A 20533-nucleotide genomic window follows, 5' to 3' on the forward strand; every position below is an offset into this window, starting at 1 on the left:
GTTTTATAATTCGCATGCAAAGTCAAATCTGAAGTAGTCAACTGAAGTGGGAATGAATATGAGATGAAGCCTCTAAATAAATAATTTCATTTACTGTCTTTTACACACAGAATATCATTCATCACATGAAAACAACCTTTGTGAGAAAAACAGTAAATTGATTTTGAACCTTTATATGCATTTTTTGTCAAACTTTATTTTAAAGTCTAAAAGTTTAGTGAAATGGGGTTTTTTTTGCTTTTAACTGAGATTTCAAAAGGAGCTTTGAGATGCCAGTATCTAGAGATGTTGTTAATCAACATTTATTGGATTATTAAATATTTCAGACTCATGTCATTCTTTAGAAAACTGTACATGGATTGAAGGTAGAAAAGCCAAACAATTAAATGTACAATACTTCTAGTTTTCAACAGATGGCACTTCATAGCAAGGAATCTATAGTCTCTAATTAAAAGAGAGCAAAAACAATTGGATTGCTGAGTGCATTGATATGCCAAAGTCTGCATCTGAAAAAACCTAATATCCTTACATTTGAATGTATAGTTCTATAAAACTTAAAGTACAAAGAGGGAGTCTAAAGTCAAACAAAAACTCTGAAGTAACGTAGTATCTCAGATATTAATCACACTGATATGTTCTTCACAAAGGCAGGATATTCTTCTTTTCTTCTCTGACAGAATTTACAGGTAGAGTTAAATTTAAAGACAGCAAAGAAAACACGACCATCAGACTATGCTTATTACTGCACACAAGCTCAGAAGACAACAGAGAATTTTTTTAGTAATATGACTTAGTGCAGTCTTGTGCAAAACTTTACAGGCATTTTGTTGTCTAAAGCTACACAGAAGATTTTTAGAACCATTTATGAGCTAAATAAACAACAAAGGCCTGGAAGCATTGCTGCCTGTGAGTTACAACCCAAGTTACACCTTTAAGTTGTCTGTCAGTGTTATCTGAGTGGAAGGTACTTACCAATGACATTTAAAGAAATCCATGGGAAGCTAACAGTTATCTTCAGTTACCTAATCGGTAGTTGTAGAGAAAGAAAAATCACTCTTCTTGGAGATGCACAAAGGACAAAAGGCAATGGACACAAGTTGCAGCATGGGAAATGGCAATTAGATAAGTTTCCATAACAGAACTAGTCGAGTATTGAAACAGGCTACCCAGAGCATTTAAAGCTCCATCTTTGGAGTTACTCAAAACTTGACAAGGCCCTGAGCAAACTCATCTAGCTTCAACAATAACCCTGCTTTGAGCAGGACGTTAGACTGCAAGAACAGCAGTCCCTTCCAGGAACTTGAAGGATTCTAAATCGTTCAGTAGAAAGTACTACACAAAAGGATGAGACCCAACACCAAATCCTCAGGGCATAACTTCTAAAACATATTCCCTCAATCAGACTGAGGCATAGTCTCTCACACTCCCAAAACAATCCTTCTCACAAAACTAGAGAATACGACGAGCTTCTACCCTGTGATGATGACATTTCAACAGGATGCAGAAAGTCCTCTTTCTAGTAAAGGACTGAGGACCATGTCTTGGTCTGAATCCTCATTCTAAACTAAACCAAAGCAGTTCGACTTTAAAGTCGCCTACTTTTCAGATGTAGGACCTGGTTAGTGGGTAAGCTTCCTATTTTCTAAGTTAATTTATATAGGATCAAGTCAGCAGCCACAATCAAGCAGCACTTACTATGCTAGACAAAAAAGGAACATCTAATTTGTAAATACTGTGAGAGTTTACAGATTAGATGTTACCATCTAACAGTACACAGTACTGTTAAAAATATTCATGCCCATATGTAGAAAATGTAGGCACATACAATTAGAATATTTCCAACATTAGGTGGCATGAAAACAAAATCCTCACACGTCTGGGCTGAATCCTTAAGGTGATGTGACAAGGTCTTGGAACAAACAAGCTTTCGTGGGCACACAATTATATCAAAAGGTTTTACTAAACATTATTTGTCCCACAAATTTTTCCTGGAATACATAAAACAGTTTGTAAGTCTCTGTACCTAAATGTCACTATTTAGGTGATAGAAATTGAAGCACCGAATTTGAAGAACAGAGGTCTGCTAATAAAGTAATACAGATTAAGTTCCCCCTTCAGCACCGTGCAAGGGAAAACTTCAAGTATAGGAAGGTATAGGAAAGGGCAGTGTTATACTTCCATAGCATCTTGCAATGCAAGTACAGGGCCACAAAACACCATGACAGCTACATTCTTCTCTGCTCCTGAAGGAGGCATTCTTTCTCCTGATTGCAATCAAAAAATTTAGGCACATAAGAATCTCATTCAACAGCCAAGAAACAAACAAGCAGCAATGAAAATACTGCAGAAATGCGGCAACTACAGGATACTGAAAGATTCCAAGCCAGATACTGGCCATGTCAGTCTTAGAGCTCTCATGAAAACACAGCTGTAATTTTAGCACATTTTCTCCCCTTCATTGATAGGAGCAGATTCATCTCTTGCATAGATGAAAAACTTCATAGCCTGATGAACTGAAACAAATGCTGTTGCAAACTTCTCACATTTAGAATCAACCAGCCCATATACTTTTCAGTTGATTTTAAGATTGATCAATGATTTTGTTGTCAAGGAAAGCCTTACTAATCTGATAGTTACAAACTCTGCTCAGAATGAAGAAGTTGTTTCCATACAGCTTCATCCAACCTTAATGCTATAAAAATTTATGCCTTGATCCATTTAATTAGTAAGAGACTTCCATATATCTGATTCAGGCTGCTTCCAGTCTTCTCCCATTAGTTCCTTCAGGTTCAAGTCTTTGAAAAATTCCAGGCGATGGCTGCAAAGAGAGGAGAAATAAACAAAAAAGTTGTAAGTCTTGTAGTATATGTCTTAATAAAAGGCAGTATCCTCAATATGTTTAATTAACCTTTATTTTCAGGTTTTCTTGGACAAGAATGTAACCAGCATCTCCTGTGCTTGAGTTTATAAATAAAAAAAACTAGTCTGTTTCTGAAAATCTTGTACTGGAAAACACAGGGCAAAATCTGCATCTATGAACAGGTATCACACAGCATAAAGTGAAGTTAACAAAGCAACCACCTTTTAAACTCCCTCAATTTATGTTGCCTGGAACCGCAGTCAGAGCAAAAGCACAGTGATACCCTGCTTTAGGATTTATGTGCACTCTGATAGAGTAAAAATTCACAATTCTTGACCAATTGAAAAATTGTATCACAGGAATATTCTTTCCGTACAGAAAAGAGGACTGGATAGGATAATGAAGCTAGTAGGAAGACTAGAAGTCTTGCTTTCTTTTAAATTTTATGAATCAGTTCTTGCTAAGAATTTCTCCTTTAGGCTACCATGCAGAAGCAATAGAAGGAAGAAACTGGAGCCAATTGCTAATTAATGCTTGCACTAAACAACTGCCAAACAGTAGACAGAACATCTGACACTAATCATTTAACAAGATAAATGAAGTTCTCTTATTAGGAAGTAATTTGTAAGAGTAAAGACAAACTAAGAGCAATGAAAGTAGCAAGGAGCAGCCTCTTCACATACTTGCATCTGCTACCAATGTCTAAAGAAGTCAAGGGATTTTTTTTTTTTTTGAAGGGATACTATAGAAAGAATAGAAAGAATCCCTTCCTGAAAAATATTACAGGCATTCTCCAGTTTATTACAGAAAAATGAAAGTATCTATTTCTTATGGAACATTGGTAAAGAGAACGTATTTTATAAGGATAGAGTTTTTTTAAATAAACAGTTGCAGAAGCTAAGTCTTCTTAAATAAAGATAAATAAAGGGTAACATATCTAAAATTTACCTTACCTGGCTGTCATTGTATGTTGAGTAACAAGATTGCATAAGAACTACAGTGCACGCTCTAGAGCTAGTCCACTTATGCAAAATGTCCAGAAGTAGCAGCTTTCATTAAATCATCTCAGCCTCACAGTCAAAAAAAACAGGTGCAAAGCACAATCTAAAAATCAAGATATTATAGTTTTTCTATTGATACTGGGTATCCTTTTATTATACTTTTCAGTTTAGTCTGCCTTTTTAAGTTTTTCTGTAATGTGGAACCATCTGTAGAGGTGAGGTTGTTTAGAACAGTAGAGGAGACACAAAAGAGATTTACTGGAAACTTATCTGGTGAAATTAACACTAAATGGCATTTCAGGAGGTATTGGAGGCAAGGAAAAAGTAGAACAACCTATCTATGATTTAGCTGAGGAAGGTGATAAAACAGATGCCAATGGTGTCGAATGCATCATTTTCTAAGCACCTAGGGGATAACACAGAAATCAAGCACTAATTACAGCTATCTGCCACAGTGCCTTATACAAAGTACAGTGCCAACAGATCCAGAGCTAAACAGTATAATTAAAATACTAGTGGCACTCAATCTGAAAACCAGATTAGCTTTTTTTTTTTTTAAGTATTCCAATAATAGCACAACTATATTACGAGAGAGCTAATTTTATGCTTACAAATCTGGTTTCTGTCCTTCCTGTAGTTCATGTCGAGGCACAGGATAAAGCGCTTCATATTTTCTCTCTTCTCCTGAGCCATGAATTGCAAATGCATTGAACTTGTTAGTGGATGGTGGAAAATAATTCCAAGGTAGATGAGCTTTACCCTCCCATTTGGTTTTCATTCTGGTCACCTCAAACTCTAAAGGAAGTTCTTCCTGTTAAAAGGGAAGAAAAAAAAAGAAATAAAAGAGAGATAATGTCACCTTCCAATCGGGCACCAGTTACCTAAAAAGAGTTAGTTTTCTGTATGTTATGAATGTACTCGACCACTTACTTTCCATACTCTTCTTTTGCCAGAAAGCAGCAGCAACAAGTGTTGTCCATGGCTGTCAAAAAATCAAAGCACAATTTTCTGAAAATGATGCCAAGTTAATAGTATACTGTTCTGCCACAAATATGTACATTCCCCATATTGGAAGAATTTCTGTACTGAGTCTTCCTCATACATATATTTTACAAGTATTAGCACTGGAAATGCAAGTTAACAGTTGTGACTTTTTTAGTGTTGTACTTACGGACAAAGTTCAACTTCTAAATAGTGTTCAGTTCTGTCACTCAGCAAAAATGCTTCTACAACTTAAAAAAAAAACAACCAGGCCATCAGTATTTTAATATTAATTATTTTTAATATCTTTAGACCTTCATATCCCACTAAAATAATTACATTCTCATGATTTTTGGCTTGTGCCATACCAGAGCTTGACTAGCTGTGTATGTGCTACTAAAAGCTTCCTAACTATTTGAAATGCTGTGCCCTAACTATAACTTCAAGAGCTTTCGTTTTTAATGCTTATCATCATAAAGAGCTTTATTATAAAGCACTGTACTAATTTTATTTACTTTACCAATTACAGCTTTGGAAACACTCCTCTTGATGCAGCAGAAAAATACAGCAAGTTTACTAACTCATGTTAGCTGCCCATGGAGTAAGAAAGTATCAGCACACAACTATTTCACCTAGTATCCTTGCTGTGAACAAAGCTGACCAAGACAGCGATCCTAGTCAATCATACTCACAGCAGGCACTCCAAGTAGAGCACTTAAGTGCAGAAGTTGTGTGTTTGCTGGTAGCCTGAGGGTTCAGAGCACCAGGGAAAAAAAAAAAAAAACCACCGAGAAGAGGAACATACACTCACACCCCATAACTACGACTGCTAAATGTCTGAAATAGTAAGAAAGGATTTAGCTCTTAAATGTTTTTTCCCCGTAGACGGCTGATACTTCAGACAGGGGATTACTGTTCCAGGTGTGCCTGAAAACCATGTGTGACTATTGAATCACCTTTCAGGAACACAATCTAGAACTATAATGGTGTTTCTCACAGCAATTACATTATTAGAAAGCTTTACTTAGAATTATGTTTAGATATGACTGCTAACTTTGTTATACTAAACAGGCTTATGTAAAAATAAAATAATGTCAAAGAGGTGCTAATACTGTTTTAGCAGAGCTTTAATCAGAATAGTTCAATAATCAAGAAGTAGAGAACTGATGGAAACATGAAATTCTTGCATTATTCAAAGCAACAGGTAGAACAGACAGTATTGACAGAAAAGGAGAAAAAACAGCATTACTATAGGAATATTCCTCATTCCATTTGGGTACAATTTTGAATTGTATTTTATGAGCTGCTATTTATTTGTTTCACATCTTCCTAGTCCTCAAATAGGCCTTGGAAAAGTGATTAAAAGAGACATGTATTTTAGCTATTGCTCTCTATTTCTTAAAGCAAAAGCAGAACCCACATTCAGGATTTCACTTCTATTTGCCTACTGCAAATGCATTTTTATATGCCACAAAACTATTTTTATATTCAAATATGTGAAGCCTCTGTTATTCCCAAGTTATATCAGTAATCCGGAAACTAAGTTTGAAATCAATCCAGCTCATTGAACTGTTTCTTTGTGGCCACCAAGTGACATAACATATTTGCTTCTTTTCCCAGTCATTTGTATTGTTGCACTACTACAAAACAACCACTCACCTTACGGTCAGCAGTGCTAGTGATTAAAATCAATTCACCACCTAGAAAAAGAGCATCACTTTTGATACAGTTTGGGGTAGTTTTCAGCTGAATATAGCTTGATGCTTTTTAGTCACTTAAGGAGCTGTTTAAGGGTAAGGCAGTGAACAACTAAATTCTTTCCCAGTATTCCTTGACAGACTGCTTAGGATACAGCAGAAAGGAAAACTTTTACTTTTAGTTTCAGATCTGCTCTTTAAAGGCAGTAGTGTGACCAAAGAAACTGAATTGGATTGTCATACACTTACAACAGTTAGCTCAGTTTGAAAAAATGACCATCATAGACTCTTAAATAAAGATCAGATATATTAACTACAGAGGAACATCGGTGACTACACCAGTGACTACACAAATCATATATATTTACAGCACAACAGTTACACTTACCCTCATAGTCCCACAGTCTACTAAAAGGTTTCCCTGGCTCTCCAAGTGGTGCTGGAGGATCATTAAAGAAGGGAGCAGTAACTTCCATTAGCAGTCCTGCATTGTCTGACTTCAGCGCAATTGTTACCGGCTCATGGCTCACAGGTAAACCATCCCATGTGTGTTTAATTGTAAATTCCATCTTCATATACTACATAAATGAGAAAGAAGGGCCTGTCAGAGAAGATCTGATTCCATTTCAGCACAAACTGCACTGTTTGCTTGGCCAGGAAAAAAGCACGCTTTCATACAAAATCAATCATCATGTTTAAACACATCAAAAGAACTGAAATAGTTAGCTTTATAAAGCAACTAAATAAACAGTTACATGAATGCTTTTCATAGATTTTTATACCTGCATGGTTACAAATCACTGAAGTCTCTACCCACATAGGCATTTTATTGGGACTCACAGAAAGGTAAGCATAACTTACCACATTTTGCAGGAATTATCAACAAGTGTACTACATGAGACAGAATGTAACCACACGCATCACGCTTCCCTATATGCCACAGACTTGCTCTTATGGCTACACATTAACTGTGTCTGATACCCTCTGTTACAGTCACACTAGACAGTTTCCATTCCCTGATGTTCATGCTGAAAAGTGAGTTCCTCTCTTTGATTTCAAGTTGTTAAAATAGCTAGAAGACAGTAGGTAAGTAGATATGCTCACGATCAAGGCGCTGATGATGTGACAAAATAAGTGTGACAGATTAGAGAAAATTTGAAGCAATAGATTTAGTAATTAGAGACCTTAATTTGAGAAGTCCAGTAAAAAAGCAAAGTCAAATATTAGACTATCACTTTTCAGCTTATTCAAATACATCCCTGTCAAAACTGATTAAATTCTTATATCAGCATTTTAACTGTGTGATATTCTAGACAAGCATCACATGTGCTTTATGCAAGAGACCTGGGATAGCCCTAGAAACTATGAAAGACTCTGCTGCCATCATTAATGTTCACTCCAACTCAAGTGGCAAGATTCTGGAAGCAAGATGACACAAGCTGAAAGAAAACAGTCAGCGTACAAAGCATGGGGAGGGAAGACACCCAACAGTGTCCTAACAGCATTCTTAAGCCAGCAGAAAATGGCTCATAGTCCAGCATTAGCAGTAACTCAAACAGGCAAAGCTAAATCACCCAGAGTTTAACACAAAAAGAATTAGTTAGAAAAAGTATTCTAAGCAACCTACAGTGACAACTTTTCTGCAATAATTACAATGTACACCAGCAAATAAAAGAGCAATGTTAAATAACAAGTTCCTTTTACAACACAGAGCTGCTGAAACATATTCAATAGGCTATTTAGCCTCAAATTTATCTAAAAAAACATTAATCCACAGGAAATGTAAGGAAGTGGTGTGTTTTTAATTTTCTAAGCTGCAAACACTGAGCAGCATGAGCATGGAAGTATCCACAGATGGTAAAACCCTTCCTAGTGTTTTTTCAAATGAACAGAATTCCTGTAAATGGAGTGCACATGCTTCACGTGCACTTACTGTGAAAAGAAACAAGACAGAATTCCACAAGCAGGATCACTTGCTCAAAAGAGTAAAGTTTAAGAGTAGAAGGGTGCATCTAAGAAAGTTAATAAAGTGCTATGAACCATTTTATACCACACTATTAAATTCATATTATGCACTTAGAAGTCAACATTTCCCTCTATTATTCTATTTTCAGTTCGTGCTAATACATTTAACACTTCGCATTCACTGATCAAAGCAAATATCTGAAACATCTAATTGAAAATATTGCCAGATTTCAATAGTTTTTTAAAATTATATAGCCTAATATATAATAATATATAGCCTATATATAAATCTAATATATATAAATCTATATAGAAGCCTATATATAAATCTAATAGAAGTAGCCTAGGGAGATCTTAAAATCCAGGGAGAATTACAATTCCTGACTAAAGTAAACAATGTGAAGTTTCTCCTTGGGTACAAGATTTGAAAGGTTGCCTAAGAAGGATAGTCGCAATATACCAGGCTTTAAAAAAAAACAAAAAACCAAACCAAAACAAAAAAAACCCACAAAAACAAAACAAAAACCAGTAAAATAATAGAACCTTCTAAACTCCTTTAGACACTACTGTAACTGTAGTTTCTAGAATGAAGATGAGACACAAGGTGCATCACACATTCCTATTTGTACTTGTATGAGAGACAGATGACATTATTTGTAAAAAACTTAACTCTGGCAGGGCCAGCTTACAGTGTACTGAAATGAACATACTGAGTATTTATCCCATTGTTGTAAACCAGTATTACTCTTGAATAGAAGAACATGCAATTTTAAAAAGAAATAAAGTAGTAAGGAAAAGTGCAAAACATCCACTAGTATTTGTTAGAGGCCTACCTAGTGCTAAGGTAGCTCAGTTTAGAGAACAGATCTAAGATTTTCCCAAATTAACGGCCCTTGTCGCAAATTTTATTACATTGCGTAGACTTAGGTCAGCTGGTTACTAGCACGCTTTTCAATTATAATTAAGAACAGCAACACTTAGTAATAGTGTAAATTAAAACAGCAAGAGACCTTTCATTACCTTTTAACACTACACCTCAGCCAGCTGTCAATACACTGTAAAGAGATGCAAACGTTAAATGAAGTAAGTTTTCCAGCAAGTACTTTTTCAGCCATTTAAAAGCACCCAGACGGCATGGCCTCAAGCCCCACAGAGCTGCCCGCAGCCGGCTGATACCCGCAGACCCCAGCAGCAAAGGGAAAGCCACCACTCTCATCACCTCACGCCTCTCCCTGCCCAGGGGATTCGCTTCTTCCCTCCCAAACCCCACCGACGCTGCAGGCACGGCCAAAAACGAAGAGGAAGTAATCAGACTGCTGTTTTTCTTAATTGATCCAAGAGGACAAGGGAAAAGCTGGAAACCGTGTAAGAGAACAGCAGCTTTTACTGCAAAGATTTCTTTTCAGAGGGCTCGAAATTGTTCCCGGTTGCTGTTACCCCCCAGCTACTCCAGCCAGCAACAGCGGCGGCACTTCCTAAAGAGAACTTTAACGCGTAAGCACCTATCGTCATTAACCCGTAAACCCCCCCGAGAAGTTTAACAAGTAATTCCTTACACCTCCACCGCTACTCTGAGAGCAAACTCGGCACCCCAACAAAGCGAGAGCCTCCACCCCCCGCTCCCTCCCGGCCGCCTCACACTGCCCCCGCCGCCTCACACAGCCCCCGCCACGCATGCGCACGCGGCGTCTCCCGCCCCTCCTTCCCGCCGCTCCGCTGCCGCGTGACCCAGGCGCCGTTGGGCCCCGCACCGATCGCTGGGGGACGGGGAGGTGGCGGGCGGCTGAAGTAACCGGCTGCTCCTTGGGCCCTTCTTGTGGGCTTTCCTGAGGTGAAATTCCCCGCAAGGTGGTGAAGCTTTACGCTGGAAATATGGCCACTGAGCTTGGCAGCGGGGGAGAGCCAGGTGAGGTCTCCGCGAGGGGTGGGCTCGGTGGGCTGCCCGCCGGCTGGGCACGCACAGTGGGATGGCCCGAGTGCTGCCCCGGGGCTGTGTGAAGGAGGGAGCAGAAGAGCCGATGCTTGGACGCTGCCTGCCGGGAGCTGGGGTCAGCTCCTACACAGAGGGTAGAAGCCCTTTTGCCCGTGGCTGTAGCAATGAAGATTTATGTTCTGTAGCTCCCTAGTGTTTGCTATAGTGAGTAACAGCATCAAAACTATTTTTCAGTTACCTGGCGACTAATAATTAAAAGCTGCTAGTGAGATTAGTAGCCAGAAACACATGCATTTCTATCATAATGCCTCTTTAGTTAAGAAACAACTGCGTTTCCTATGCTTGGCTTACACCTGAAAGGCAAAAAAGCTGTCTCTCTGGTTACTCGTAAAATTTGCTTTGCATATTATCTGTATTTTTAATTAAGTGTTCTTAGTTACAATTCTGATAATTTTATTGTAAGCTTAATATGACTGAATCAGAGTACACTTAAATTACTTACCAGCTGGCAAAAATTGCCTCTAAACAGTTTGTATTCCTTGAAATAGGGAATGGGTTGATGTGTTGTCCTGAGAAAGTTACTGTCTCCGTCACTGATTAGTGTTGCGGGAAAACTTGATAGCACAGCGGGAAGTAGGACAAGAGCAGAGTGCATGAAGTGCTATGGCTGTGCTTCACTCAAAAATCAAATTTTCAGTTCATACTAAACTTTGTGTGACAGCTTTGGGTGGCCAAAGGTGAAAGACTAGCTCTTGATTCCGAGGACCTTAGTAGCAGAAAAGCTTCTGTCTGAGCCAACAGAATCATCGTGGCTCAAAAGCCCGTATCTTTATCGAGCTTTGCATGAGCATTTATTATACTGTGATGTGAACAAATTGTGGATTTTCAAATATTGGTATTTTATTTTTTCATATGTATTTAATTTGTCTGGGTAGCTTCTCATTTTATAAATCTTTAGGCTCTAAATAAGCTCAGACTACATTCACTGTGAAGTGGTAAGAGTTGGCTTTTCTATCAAGGAGTTTAATTCTCTCTTTAAAAAAAAATCATACATTTTGAAAGGTGCCAAATTACAAGTTTGAAGTTGGCTTGCATGCCAACTTAGACATAAGTTATTTGAGGCCTGTTTTAAGTCTTGATATATGGATTGATGTTTCTCTTGTTTCATGAATGTCAAATCAAAGTTCTAAAATGCTGAATGTGTGTAACACGTAAAAAGAGATTCTCTAAGCTTCGTAGACTAAATATTTGTTGTGTTAAATGTGTAGCTGTAAAGAAGCTTCTCGGAATGAAATGCTAGTCTCTGGCACTGATCAGTTATAAATTGAGTTTTACATTAATGCTTTATGCAGTATCGGCAGCCAACCCTACAAATAATAATTCATCCATTCCATATTTTTGTGATAAGCTACTAATTACATAGAACCATTATCAGAATGTATTTAATGATTGGCTGCTGAAGATGAGTACATCTGCAAGGGCTGTTTAAGATTTGTCCCCTTTTGCACTTACGATCTCTTATGTTTGCAGCCTGCTTTGGCTGGTGAGGGCAGCTACTTACCCCATCTTGTTCTTTGGCATCCTTTTACTGTTATCTCTTTTCTGTGCCCTCTGTCTTTTTGCTAAATCCTCCTTTAGAAGATTAGAACCAGAAGAAAACCATGGGATGTGTATCAAGAAAAATAAGCAAGAAGTTATTTTAAATAAAAATGTATGCATTACCTTCCTGACTTTCTTTTTCTTCCTTTTCACCCATTCCAGTTACAGAGGTGTCACTCATACTCTTACAAAATAGAACTTTTCAATTGAAACGGACCTACAATGGTTATCTAGTGCAACTGTCTGACCAGTTCAGGGCTGACCAAATGTTAAAACATGTTACTAAAGGTATTGTCAAACTGCCTCTTAAACACTGGCAGGCTTGGGGCATAGACCACCTCTCTAGGAAGCCTGTTCAAGTGTTTGATGATGGTCTTGGTAAAGAAATGCTTCCTGAAGTCCAGTTTAAACCTCTCTTGGCACAACTTTGAACCATTTCCATGCATCCTATCACTGGACACCAGGGATAAGAGATCAGTACCTCCCTTTCCACATCCCCTCCTTGGGAAGCTGTAGAGAGCAATAAGGTCGCCCCTTAGCCTTCTTTTCTCCAAACTAGGCAAACCCAGAGTCCTTAGCTGCTCCTTACAGGACATTTCTTCCAGCCCTTTCACCAGATTTGTTGCCCTCTGGATGCATTCAAGGACCTTCACATCCTTCTTAAACTCTTGGGCCCAGAACTGCACACAGTACTCAAGGTGAGGTTGAACCAACGCTGAATACAGCAGGCTAAACACCTCTTTTGACTAGCTGGTTATGCAATGTTTTTGTTAAAGAGCACTCCATGAACAAGTGGAAAGTCCTGTTATTTCTCCCTTCCAACCTTCTGCTGTTTTTTTCATTTGTAGTACAAGTAGTCTCTGAAATCCCAATAGCCAAAGTTAGATTGGTAAGTAAGGGTGATGCCTTAGTTGATGTTTCCAGCTCAGCAGTGTGAAATGTCATTACTCAATATACTTTGCTTCTTTCAGAAAAAGCAGATACTGACAGACTGCATTTCTTCATTCTTGTTTTGGTTTCTTCTGGATATACTTGAGTGCTCAGATCCATTTCTCAGTGAAGCTCTCTCGACCCAAGTTTGTTCAAAGTTTATTGAGAACTGCAGGGTTGAGTTCCCAGCAACAGTTGTCAAACATACAGCTAATTGGATTGGACACACAATATGATTTGTTGCACTTACGCCTCATGAATCATTAAGATGTTCTTTTATTTGTGGGTTTTCTAGGCAGAAACTTAATTTTGTAAAATTTCTAAAAGAAAACAGAATGAATATGAAAGAAATGCAATTCATTCTTATTACATGGTGTTTGTAGGCTTTTTCAAGTCCTATTTTCATTAAAATAATTACACTAAATTGAAGAACTCTATGAAGCACATTGTGTACCTTCAAAGCACTATCCTATTAAACATATTTCTGACTGCCAGTTAGGTTTATGTAAATAATGGCCTATGTTGTAGCTATGATTCTCAAACTTTGTATTTTTTCAGATCAGAGGCTAAATATGGCACTTGGTCAGCATGAAACAGATGAGATTTTGAGAGCTACTGATGAGCAGGTATGTGAACTTAGGGATGGAAATAGTAAGAATTTTGTGATGAGTATTGGTGACATACTTCTTTGTGTACATAGAACACAGCCCACTCCAATGTGGCCTGGCCTTGCTTTGGGGCCTTCACACAACTCTAGAGTAGCTTGTTGTTTTTCCAGGCAGCAACACCAGAATAAAACTGTCATAACGGTAAATTCTAATGCGTTTTCAAAAGTTTTTCACATGCAGGAGAACATATCCCTGAAAGAATACTTGAATTCTACTTTAGTGGACTTTTTCGCTTTTACAGACTTCTCTTTTCTAAGAGATTGGTCTCGTTTTGAGATAACTTTTTGTGCTGGGTACTACGAGCCTGTCTGAAAGTGTGCAAAAGCTAGGGCATCAGCACTTTCCTGAGGCTGACACGCATGGAAATGAACTTAGCACTTACAGAAACTTACGATTGTTCTTTTAAGAGCGAGATGATTCCCCCTTGGATGCAATAGAAAAAAAAAAAAATCATTTTTTTAAATTGGGCCAGCACTCAAGGATTTGTGAACATAAACCTGAAAGTGATCATGTGGGATATTGTGTGTGATTACAGTACAGGCAGAACAACAGCTTTGGGTTTCTTGTAGAAATTTAAAACTGCATGCAGTCATGTGCAAGTACTAATACGTAAAGTATACCATTACAGAAAAATGCCCCCGGTGGTGATGGCATATCAGGATCCAGGACGATGGAACAAAGGTAACTGATTCCAAGTGATAAATGGGAATACTGCAAAGTATTCAAATGAAATTGTCATGTGCTTTTAAAAGTGGTAATATCCAGGTGGACCTGGTCTTAGGTACATGTGTTCACGGCTCTGAGAACTTGTGAATGGGGTCTCTAAAAGTGTTCCTGTAACTGTTGTTTTACATACTGTTCTGTTTCTTCAGTAAATTAAATATATGACTTCTCTTCCACAATCTGTAGAATAAAGGCTGAGAGATGAATGAAGGAATTCTCTAGTCTAAATTTTAAGATAATAAACAAAAGCACAGGTAAGATTCTACTGATCTCGGTATCACAGGTAACTGCTGCCTGTTGAGGTCAGGTGGATGTTTTTAAAATGCTTGTTTGACAATCTTCACCTAACGGTTGCTTATTAGTAAATTGTTTTATAAACATCGTCATTTCCTGTTATAGAAATAACCTATCATTTCTTTTTAGTTTTTAAGGCTGTAGACTAATACAGAATTTTCAGAGAATTGCTATCAATTACAAAAATATTAGGTAGGAAAAAGTGAGTAGAACTACATTATTTTAAATTGTGTTATAGGCCACTTTACTGTTGTATGTGAAAGCAGAAAAAAAGCCTAGTCTTTAATTATTTGGGATTCTATATATGCAATATTAATGTTGTATTAATGCTCATTTATAATATCCCATGTTCTAGTTCTGTTTTACAGGAAAACTGCTGTTAATGATCATACTTTAAAAGTAGTAATTAATTTGTTCATTTGATTCTGGTGAATGTTGAGCTTAGTAATGAAGAAAAAGTGACTGTTTTGTTCTGTTCTAGATTAAGAATTCTTTACAACTAGTTAATTATCAGAACAGTGTTTTGGCATTTACAGAATTTATTCTAAGCATGTTTTTCAACTTTTTAGCTTGTCAGCTCTAATCACACAGTATGATAAACACTTGGAAGAAATGAAAGAACAGCAGCAGCTTTATCAGGTATGGATGTTCCTAACATTTCAGACTATATTCTTAGTATTTTATAGCATGAGTATCTAGGCCCTTAGTTTTTGTCAATAAAGGAAATTATGCCTGCTCTATGCTTCACAAACTTGCTGGACTGCAGTCTGCCTCAAATAGAGGAACAGAGAGCTTTCTGTGAAAAAGTTCGAAGTTTGTCTGAATTGCACAGATTCCTGTGTGTTTGGAGAAGTAATGTTGTGAAATGAAACATGCATGTTTTATTTCTCCAGATGTTCCGATATGGTTGCAGGTATTTTCCTCACTGACCTTCAGATGAGGCAGCCATTTCCCTTTTCCCTTACAGTCTGATCTTGGCCATGCAGTCCAGCTCAGTCCTGCAAGTGTAGATACACCCAGCCTTCTTCATTCTTAATAATTGTTCAGATTCAAATAATTCTTGCAGTGTTTATTATCATGGAGGCTGAGGTTGAGGGGGACTGTCCTCCTTTTAACCACAGAAAAATGAAACTTTTTAATACTTCCTATGATCACCAAAAAGCAAACTGATATGTTTAATAATTAAAGCCTGTCACATGCAGAAAGCAATTTTTACTTGTGATCTACATGCAGAAGTTATTCTCTGGTTTTGGTTTAATGCCCTTGTTTATTCTGTTCATCATAAAGATTCTGCAAATACAGTCTTCAAGCTTGACCGATTTTAGAAGGCAATAGAAGCACTTTTGGTTTCTTGCACTATTTAGTTAATAAAACAGTTACATTTAACTCACGTAACTCAAGTTTCTTCTCAGTTAATTGCTAAACTCTTTTCTCGAATGCTTATTGCATAAATGATGAGAGTTATCCACTGTATTCCTAAAAGAACTTGAGATAATTAAGAATTAATCTGTAAGAGCTATGAGAATTCCAAAAGGTAAGTTTAATGCTCATAATAACTTCTGAATGCTTAGGTATAACAGGACTTGTCAGCTGTTAAATTTAAGTGGCATCCTGTGACTTTCCATTAAAAAGAAATTGACTTTCACTTACTCTATTATGCTGAATTAAATTGTCCATCTTTTACACTTTCACTCAGAATTAGAAGCTGAAAGAATTACCAAAGTTTGTGTCACTTAAATGAATGCTTACTCTTGCATGGTTTTGTGTTAGGCACAAATGAGCAGGATGAGACAAAAATTTGAAGAAGTCACCAAGGAAAATGAGAGGTAAATAATTGCACTGCTCTGTTACTGCTGCTTTTTTCCTTGATTTCTAAACCTTAACAAGTTTTTTTTTTCTAGGACCTTGAATTCTCTTGAATCTACTTAATAGTTGAAGATTTCATACTCACAAGCTTAGAGTCTTTAAGTGTTTAATGTAGATTACAGCACCTGCTTTAGGAGACTTAAATGTTTCTTTAAAAGAACTAGATATTAAACTATTTCAAACTAATATGTTTATAGAAAATAACTTAATAGATTTAAATATGACTTAGAAGTAAATATTATGTGCAGATTGAAGATACAGTATACTTCCGTTGTTAAAAACAATCTCTATTAAATACTCTGCTGAACTTATTCTTTGAATTTCAGGCTGCATGCAGAGTTGAAAGAGGCTCTTGAGAAGCAACTGGAGGCTCTTCCTTTCATGCCTCTGGGAACTGATATTCCTGCAGATGAAGACATAGTGAGAAATCTGCAAGAACAACTACAACTGACAAATCAAGTGTGTGAGATTAAACATTTGTGCTGTTTTATTTCGCTTGTTGTGCCTTGACAGATTAGGGGAAGCTGTTTTATTTCTTGGTTCAGAATTCATTTGTTCAGAGTTCCTTTATGCTATTCTGAGACTCTCTTGACTTTCTGTAGCTAAAGAGACAAGTACTCAGACTTTCAACTTAAAGACCTGAAGTAACTTCTTTCCTAGATTTCATATAAGGTGTTTTTAATACTAATTTGTGCCTGTAATTTTACCTAGTTGACTTGATCTTTGTATTGAGTTCCTGACCAGGAAATTACTTAATTACTTTGATCAATTCAAGTTTTTGTAATAGCTTGTCATTTTAATCGAAGAGGAGGCAACTATGTGTGGGATATAGAAAATAATATTTAAATCTGAAAAGAGAACCAAATTTTGTTGAGCTTATTAAAATGACGTATCAATCCTATTGTGTATGATTAAGTTGAAGTTAAATTGACAGCTGAATTTTGGTATTTGAATATTATATATACTGTAAGCCTACAGTAAATATTTGTAAAAGTTGAAGATGTAAAAAAAAAAAAAATCTGGAAAACTTTGCAGTTCACCTGCAGGTGGAATATGAACTCCTAAGTGTCTGGTTTTCTGCATCTGAATTTGGTATTTAGCCTCTGTAGTTGTAATGTGTGCAGACAAAAGTACAGAAAATGGCATTTCTTCAAAATAGAAGACCTCTCTTTTTAGTACATGATGGATGAAGATAATAGAATATAATAGAATATTTTATACAAACCATTGTTTTGTAACAGGAAAAAGAACAAGCAATAGAACTCTGGCAGACTGTGTTACAGGAACATGATCGACTCCAGCAGCAGTACCAGGAACGCATGACTGAAACACAGATTCACGTGGCTGAAAGGCAAAAGCAGAAAGTAATTTTCATTTATATTTTTGTTAATTTTGGAATGTAGAGATTCTGGGTCTGTGTGTAATCAAATTGAAGTGGGAGAGTTTCTACAAGTACTGTTAATTATTTTCCATAATAGTCATCTAAAGTTGGGTGGTCAGATGTGATCACTGATTCATGAGCTAAATACACTGTTATGATTGGAAAAGTTCTTTATTTCAAATATATGGGCAGGAACTTAGGGAATTCACTGAGTCTGAGTCTTAGTGCATATAGATGTATATATGCATAAGATATGTATGTGCATGTAAATAATCATGTGTTTGAATTGCGTGGTTGGAAATCTTCAGTAGAGTTCAACAACTGAAAAAGCTACCAAAGATTTCTGAATTCAAGGGTGGAAGTCTTTCCTGTTTCCTCCTATGTTTGAATCCTGAATTTGTCTGTAAGATCACAGTGGGATAGTGGGAAAAGTAGTCCTTCATTTCCTTCTTTTCATTCAGTAAAGAAGCATGTGCAAACAGATGAAAAATCAAGCTGACCAGTATTCTCCTAATGCTAGCTTGTGTTTAGCAGCTTCTTTCTCTTCTGCTGTTCCTGGGGAAGGCCTTTCAGGAAATCTTGGCTCAGAAAAAGTTTTGCTCTGATGAGCTACATAAAGATGCTCAGTGTGTGAAGAACTAATAGAAACTTAATGCTTGTATATACCTTGCTATAGAAATTTGTAGGTCTGTAAAGAGATGCTACACATTTTTTGACATTTCCTTTCCATTTTCAAGTACACTAGACTTGTGTGTGTAGTTACAGCTCACCTACGTAACAGAAATTTTTTTTACTGATTTTTGTTCTTTTGAGGTACTAAGTCCTGCTCAGCAATATGCTGTTTTCGGAGAAGCAGGAATAATATCTGTACAGCTATTGTGTTCTGTCAAGTTTCATAATTATTTCAAGTAATAGTTATGAGGACTCTCTTATCTATATGTAGTTCCAACTTTTTGCTCCTATTCCTTCTATTAGATTATTTCTTGTGTTGTATTGTCAGTTACTGGTTAACATCCATGTAGTAGAGCATATGAAGTCACTGGTAGCCATTGGAGGGTTTAGAACTGTCAGATTCCACTTTTCATTGGTAACTAAATTCTTCGTGGATTTTAATACCATTGTAACAAGAACAAAACTGCCTTTTATTCTTAAATGCTACTGGTCTCCCGCAGAAAATGTCTTGTCGTTTAAATAAGTTTTGGTATTTTAGGTTTTGTTTTTAACGGAGGAGCAGAAAATAGCTATCAGAGGTAAAAAGGAATAGGTAAGACCAATTAGAATAATTGACAAAAAGTCAAGATGAGAGAGGATGTTGTTGTAAGGGTTGGATGTAGTAAATAAGGGAGTTGTTGGAATAGGTTTCTGCATATGCTTGACCTTGAGACTGTTGAATAAACACAGCACAATTAGTAGATATTCCAGCTCAGGGACTTCATTCTTCTCTATGCTCTGAAGACACTTGGCATGCTGCAGATGATTTTTCTGTGTTATGCTAGTTTTCCTAGGCCAATAGAGTTCATGTTCAGAGACTCAAGAGTTTAATTGAATGATTTTTTTGTACGGACACAAGACATCCTATATGGCAAAGAGCAAATTAAATGTGTCCATCCAGGCATTTTTTAAATTAAGGGTTACATGTCTGCTACTGTGCTTAGCAAAAATGCTTATAGTAGCATCATAGTCTGTATGGCTCCTTAAAGGCACTACTCATGCACATTTTCATATTTTGATAGTAACTGTTGTATATGAGTTTTGGAAGGAGGCGATTTGTAACTCAGTGAAATTTAGATGCATTTTTCAGTAGTAAATCTAATTTCCCAGATTCCTGGGTCAACAGCTAAAAGTAGTCTTAATTAAAGTCTACAACGGTATATTGATTTTCCTGCAACGTGTCTAAATTTTTTTGAATTTTTTTCAGTTGACTGTGAAACTCTCTAATTACATCTTTATGATAACTGTTTTAAGAAGTTCTGAATTCTCTTTTTAGGATCAACTGGCTGGCTTTCAACAGTTGACTCGGCAACTGCACATAGCCAATGAGAAAATAGAGTTGGTAAGTAGAACCTTCTGAACAGTGACCTCTGTTGGTTTTTTCCTACTAGATTCTCAAAGTATAAAAGAAAAGCATACATCATACATCCTTCATGCATACCTGGTTGAAAGAGAAATTGTACCACTCAGATTTGCAGACTTCTCTAGGAACCAGTCAAAAATCAATTAGTTAGGGCTTTTGTCCTGAGCTCCAAACAACAGGTCAGGGTGGCTGAGAGGTTAGCTCTTGATATTACGTGAGCTCGCTCTTCAAGAAGTCAGTGGTAAGCTTACACTCAGAATTTTCACGCACTGAAAGCCATCTTCACAAAGGAAAAATTTTATTTAAATGATCTCTTATACAGTCTAGCTCTGCCACATGTTTTTCCATTCCTAGTTTGACTCTATTGGGTTCAGTGTCTGTCATTGACCTTCTCAGGTATTTTTCTGAGCTCTAATCATCATCTAGTGCTTCATTCATATCCTTAGATACACTTTAGCCTAGGACTTCCAGGATTGACAAACAATTTTAATATCATAGAAAAATCTAGGTGAAAGACTTGGCGAAGTATCTGGCTGAGCAGCAGCTTCTCTGAAAGATATG

General features: G+C 37.0%; 2 protein-coding genes across 2 annotated transcripts in view; one reads left to right on the forward strand and one right to left on the reverse strand.

Annotated features, from left to right (window-relative positions):
• Nucleotides 1-293: 293 nt before the first annotated feature.
• Nucleotides 294-10132, reverse strand: C10H4orf33 (chromosome 10 C4orf33 homolog). The gene is made up of 7 exons (XM_074155099.1): nt 10061-10132; nt 9525-9559; nt 6928-7117; nt 5033-5093; nt 4792-4843; nt 4473-4672; nt 294-2818 (listed from the first exon to the last, which is right to left on the reverse strand). Exons 3-7 carry the CDS (start codon nt 7112-7114, stop codon nt 2719-2721), a joined length of 600 nt encoding a protein of 199 aa, XP_074011200.1. The 5' UTR covers nt 7115-7117; nt 9525-9559; nt 10061-10132; the 3' UTR covers nt 294-2718.
• Nucleotides 10133-10219: 87 nt separating this feature from the next.
• Nucleotides 10220-20533, forward strand: part of SCLT1 (sodium channel and clathrin linker 1) — a 43593-nt gene continuing 33279 nt past the window's right edge. The window contains exons 1-8 of the mRNA XM_074154261.1: nt 10220-10410; nt 13525-13592; nt 14263-14315; nt 15221-15290; nt 16422-16477; nt 16844-16976; nt 17759-17881; nt 19886-19951. Coding sequence (XP_074010362.1) covers nt 10377-10410; nt 13525-13592; nt 14263-14315; nt 15221-15290; nt 16422-16477; nt 16844-16976; nt 17759-17881; nt 19886-19951 — 603 coding nt within the window. The 5' untranslated portion in view covers nt 10220-10376. The remainder of the gene's footprint in view (nt 10411-13524; nt 13593-14262; nt 14316-15220; nt 15291-16421; nt 16478-16843; nt 16977-17758; nt 17882-19885; nt 19952-20533) is intronic.

Source organism: Numenius arquata, chromosome 10 (genome assembly GCF_964106895.1).
Source record: "Numenius arquata chromosome 10, bNumArq3.hap1.1, whole genome shotgun sequence".
NCBI classification, from domain to species: Eukaryota; Metazoa; Chordata; class Aves; order Charadriiformes; family Scolopacidae; genus Numenius; species Numenius arquata.

What these genes read in the sequence shown, in the direction of transcription:
- C10H4orf33 (XM_074155099.1), bottom strand. Translation starts at nt 7,114, where the DNA reads ATGAAGATGGAATTTACAATTAAACACACATGGGATGGTTTACCTGTG. An exon ending in TTAGAAGTTGAACTTTGTCC is followed by an intron (nt 4,844 to 5,032) that starts GTAAGTACAACA and finishes ATTTTTTGACAG; the next exon opens with CCATGGACAACACTTGTTGC. An exon ending in GAAGGACAGAAACCAGATTT is followed by an intron (nt 2,819 to 4,472) that starts GTAAGCATAAAA and finishes CTCTCTTTGCAG; the next exon opens with CCATCGCCTGGAATTTTTCA.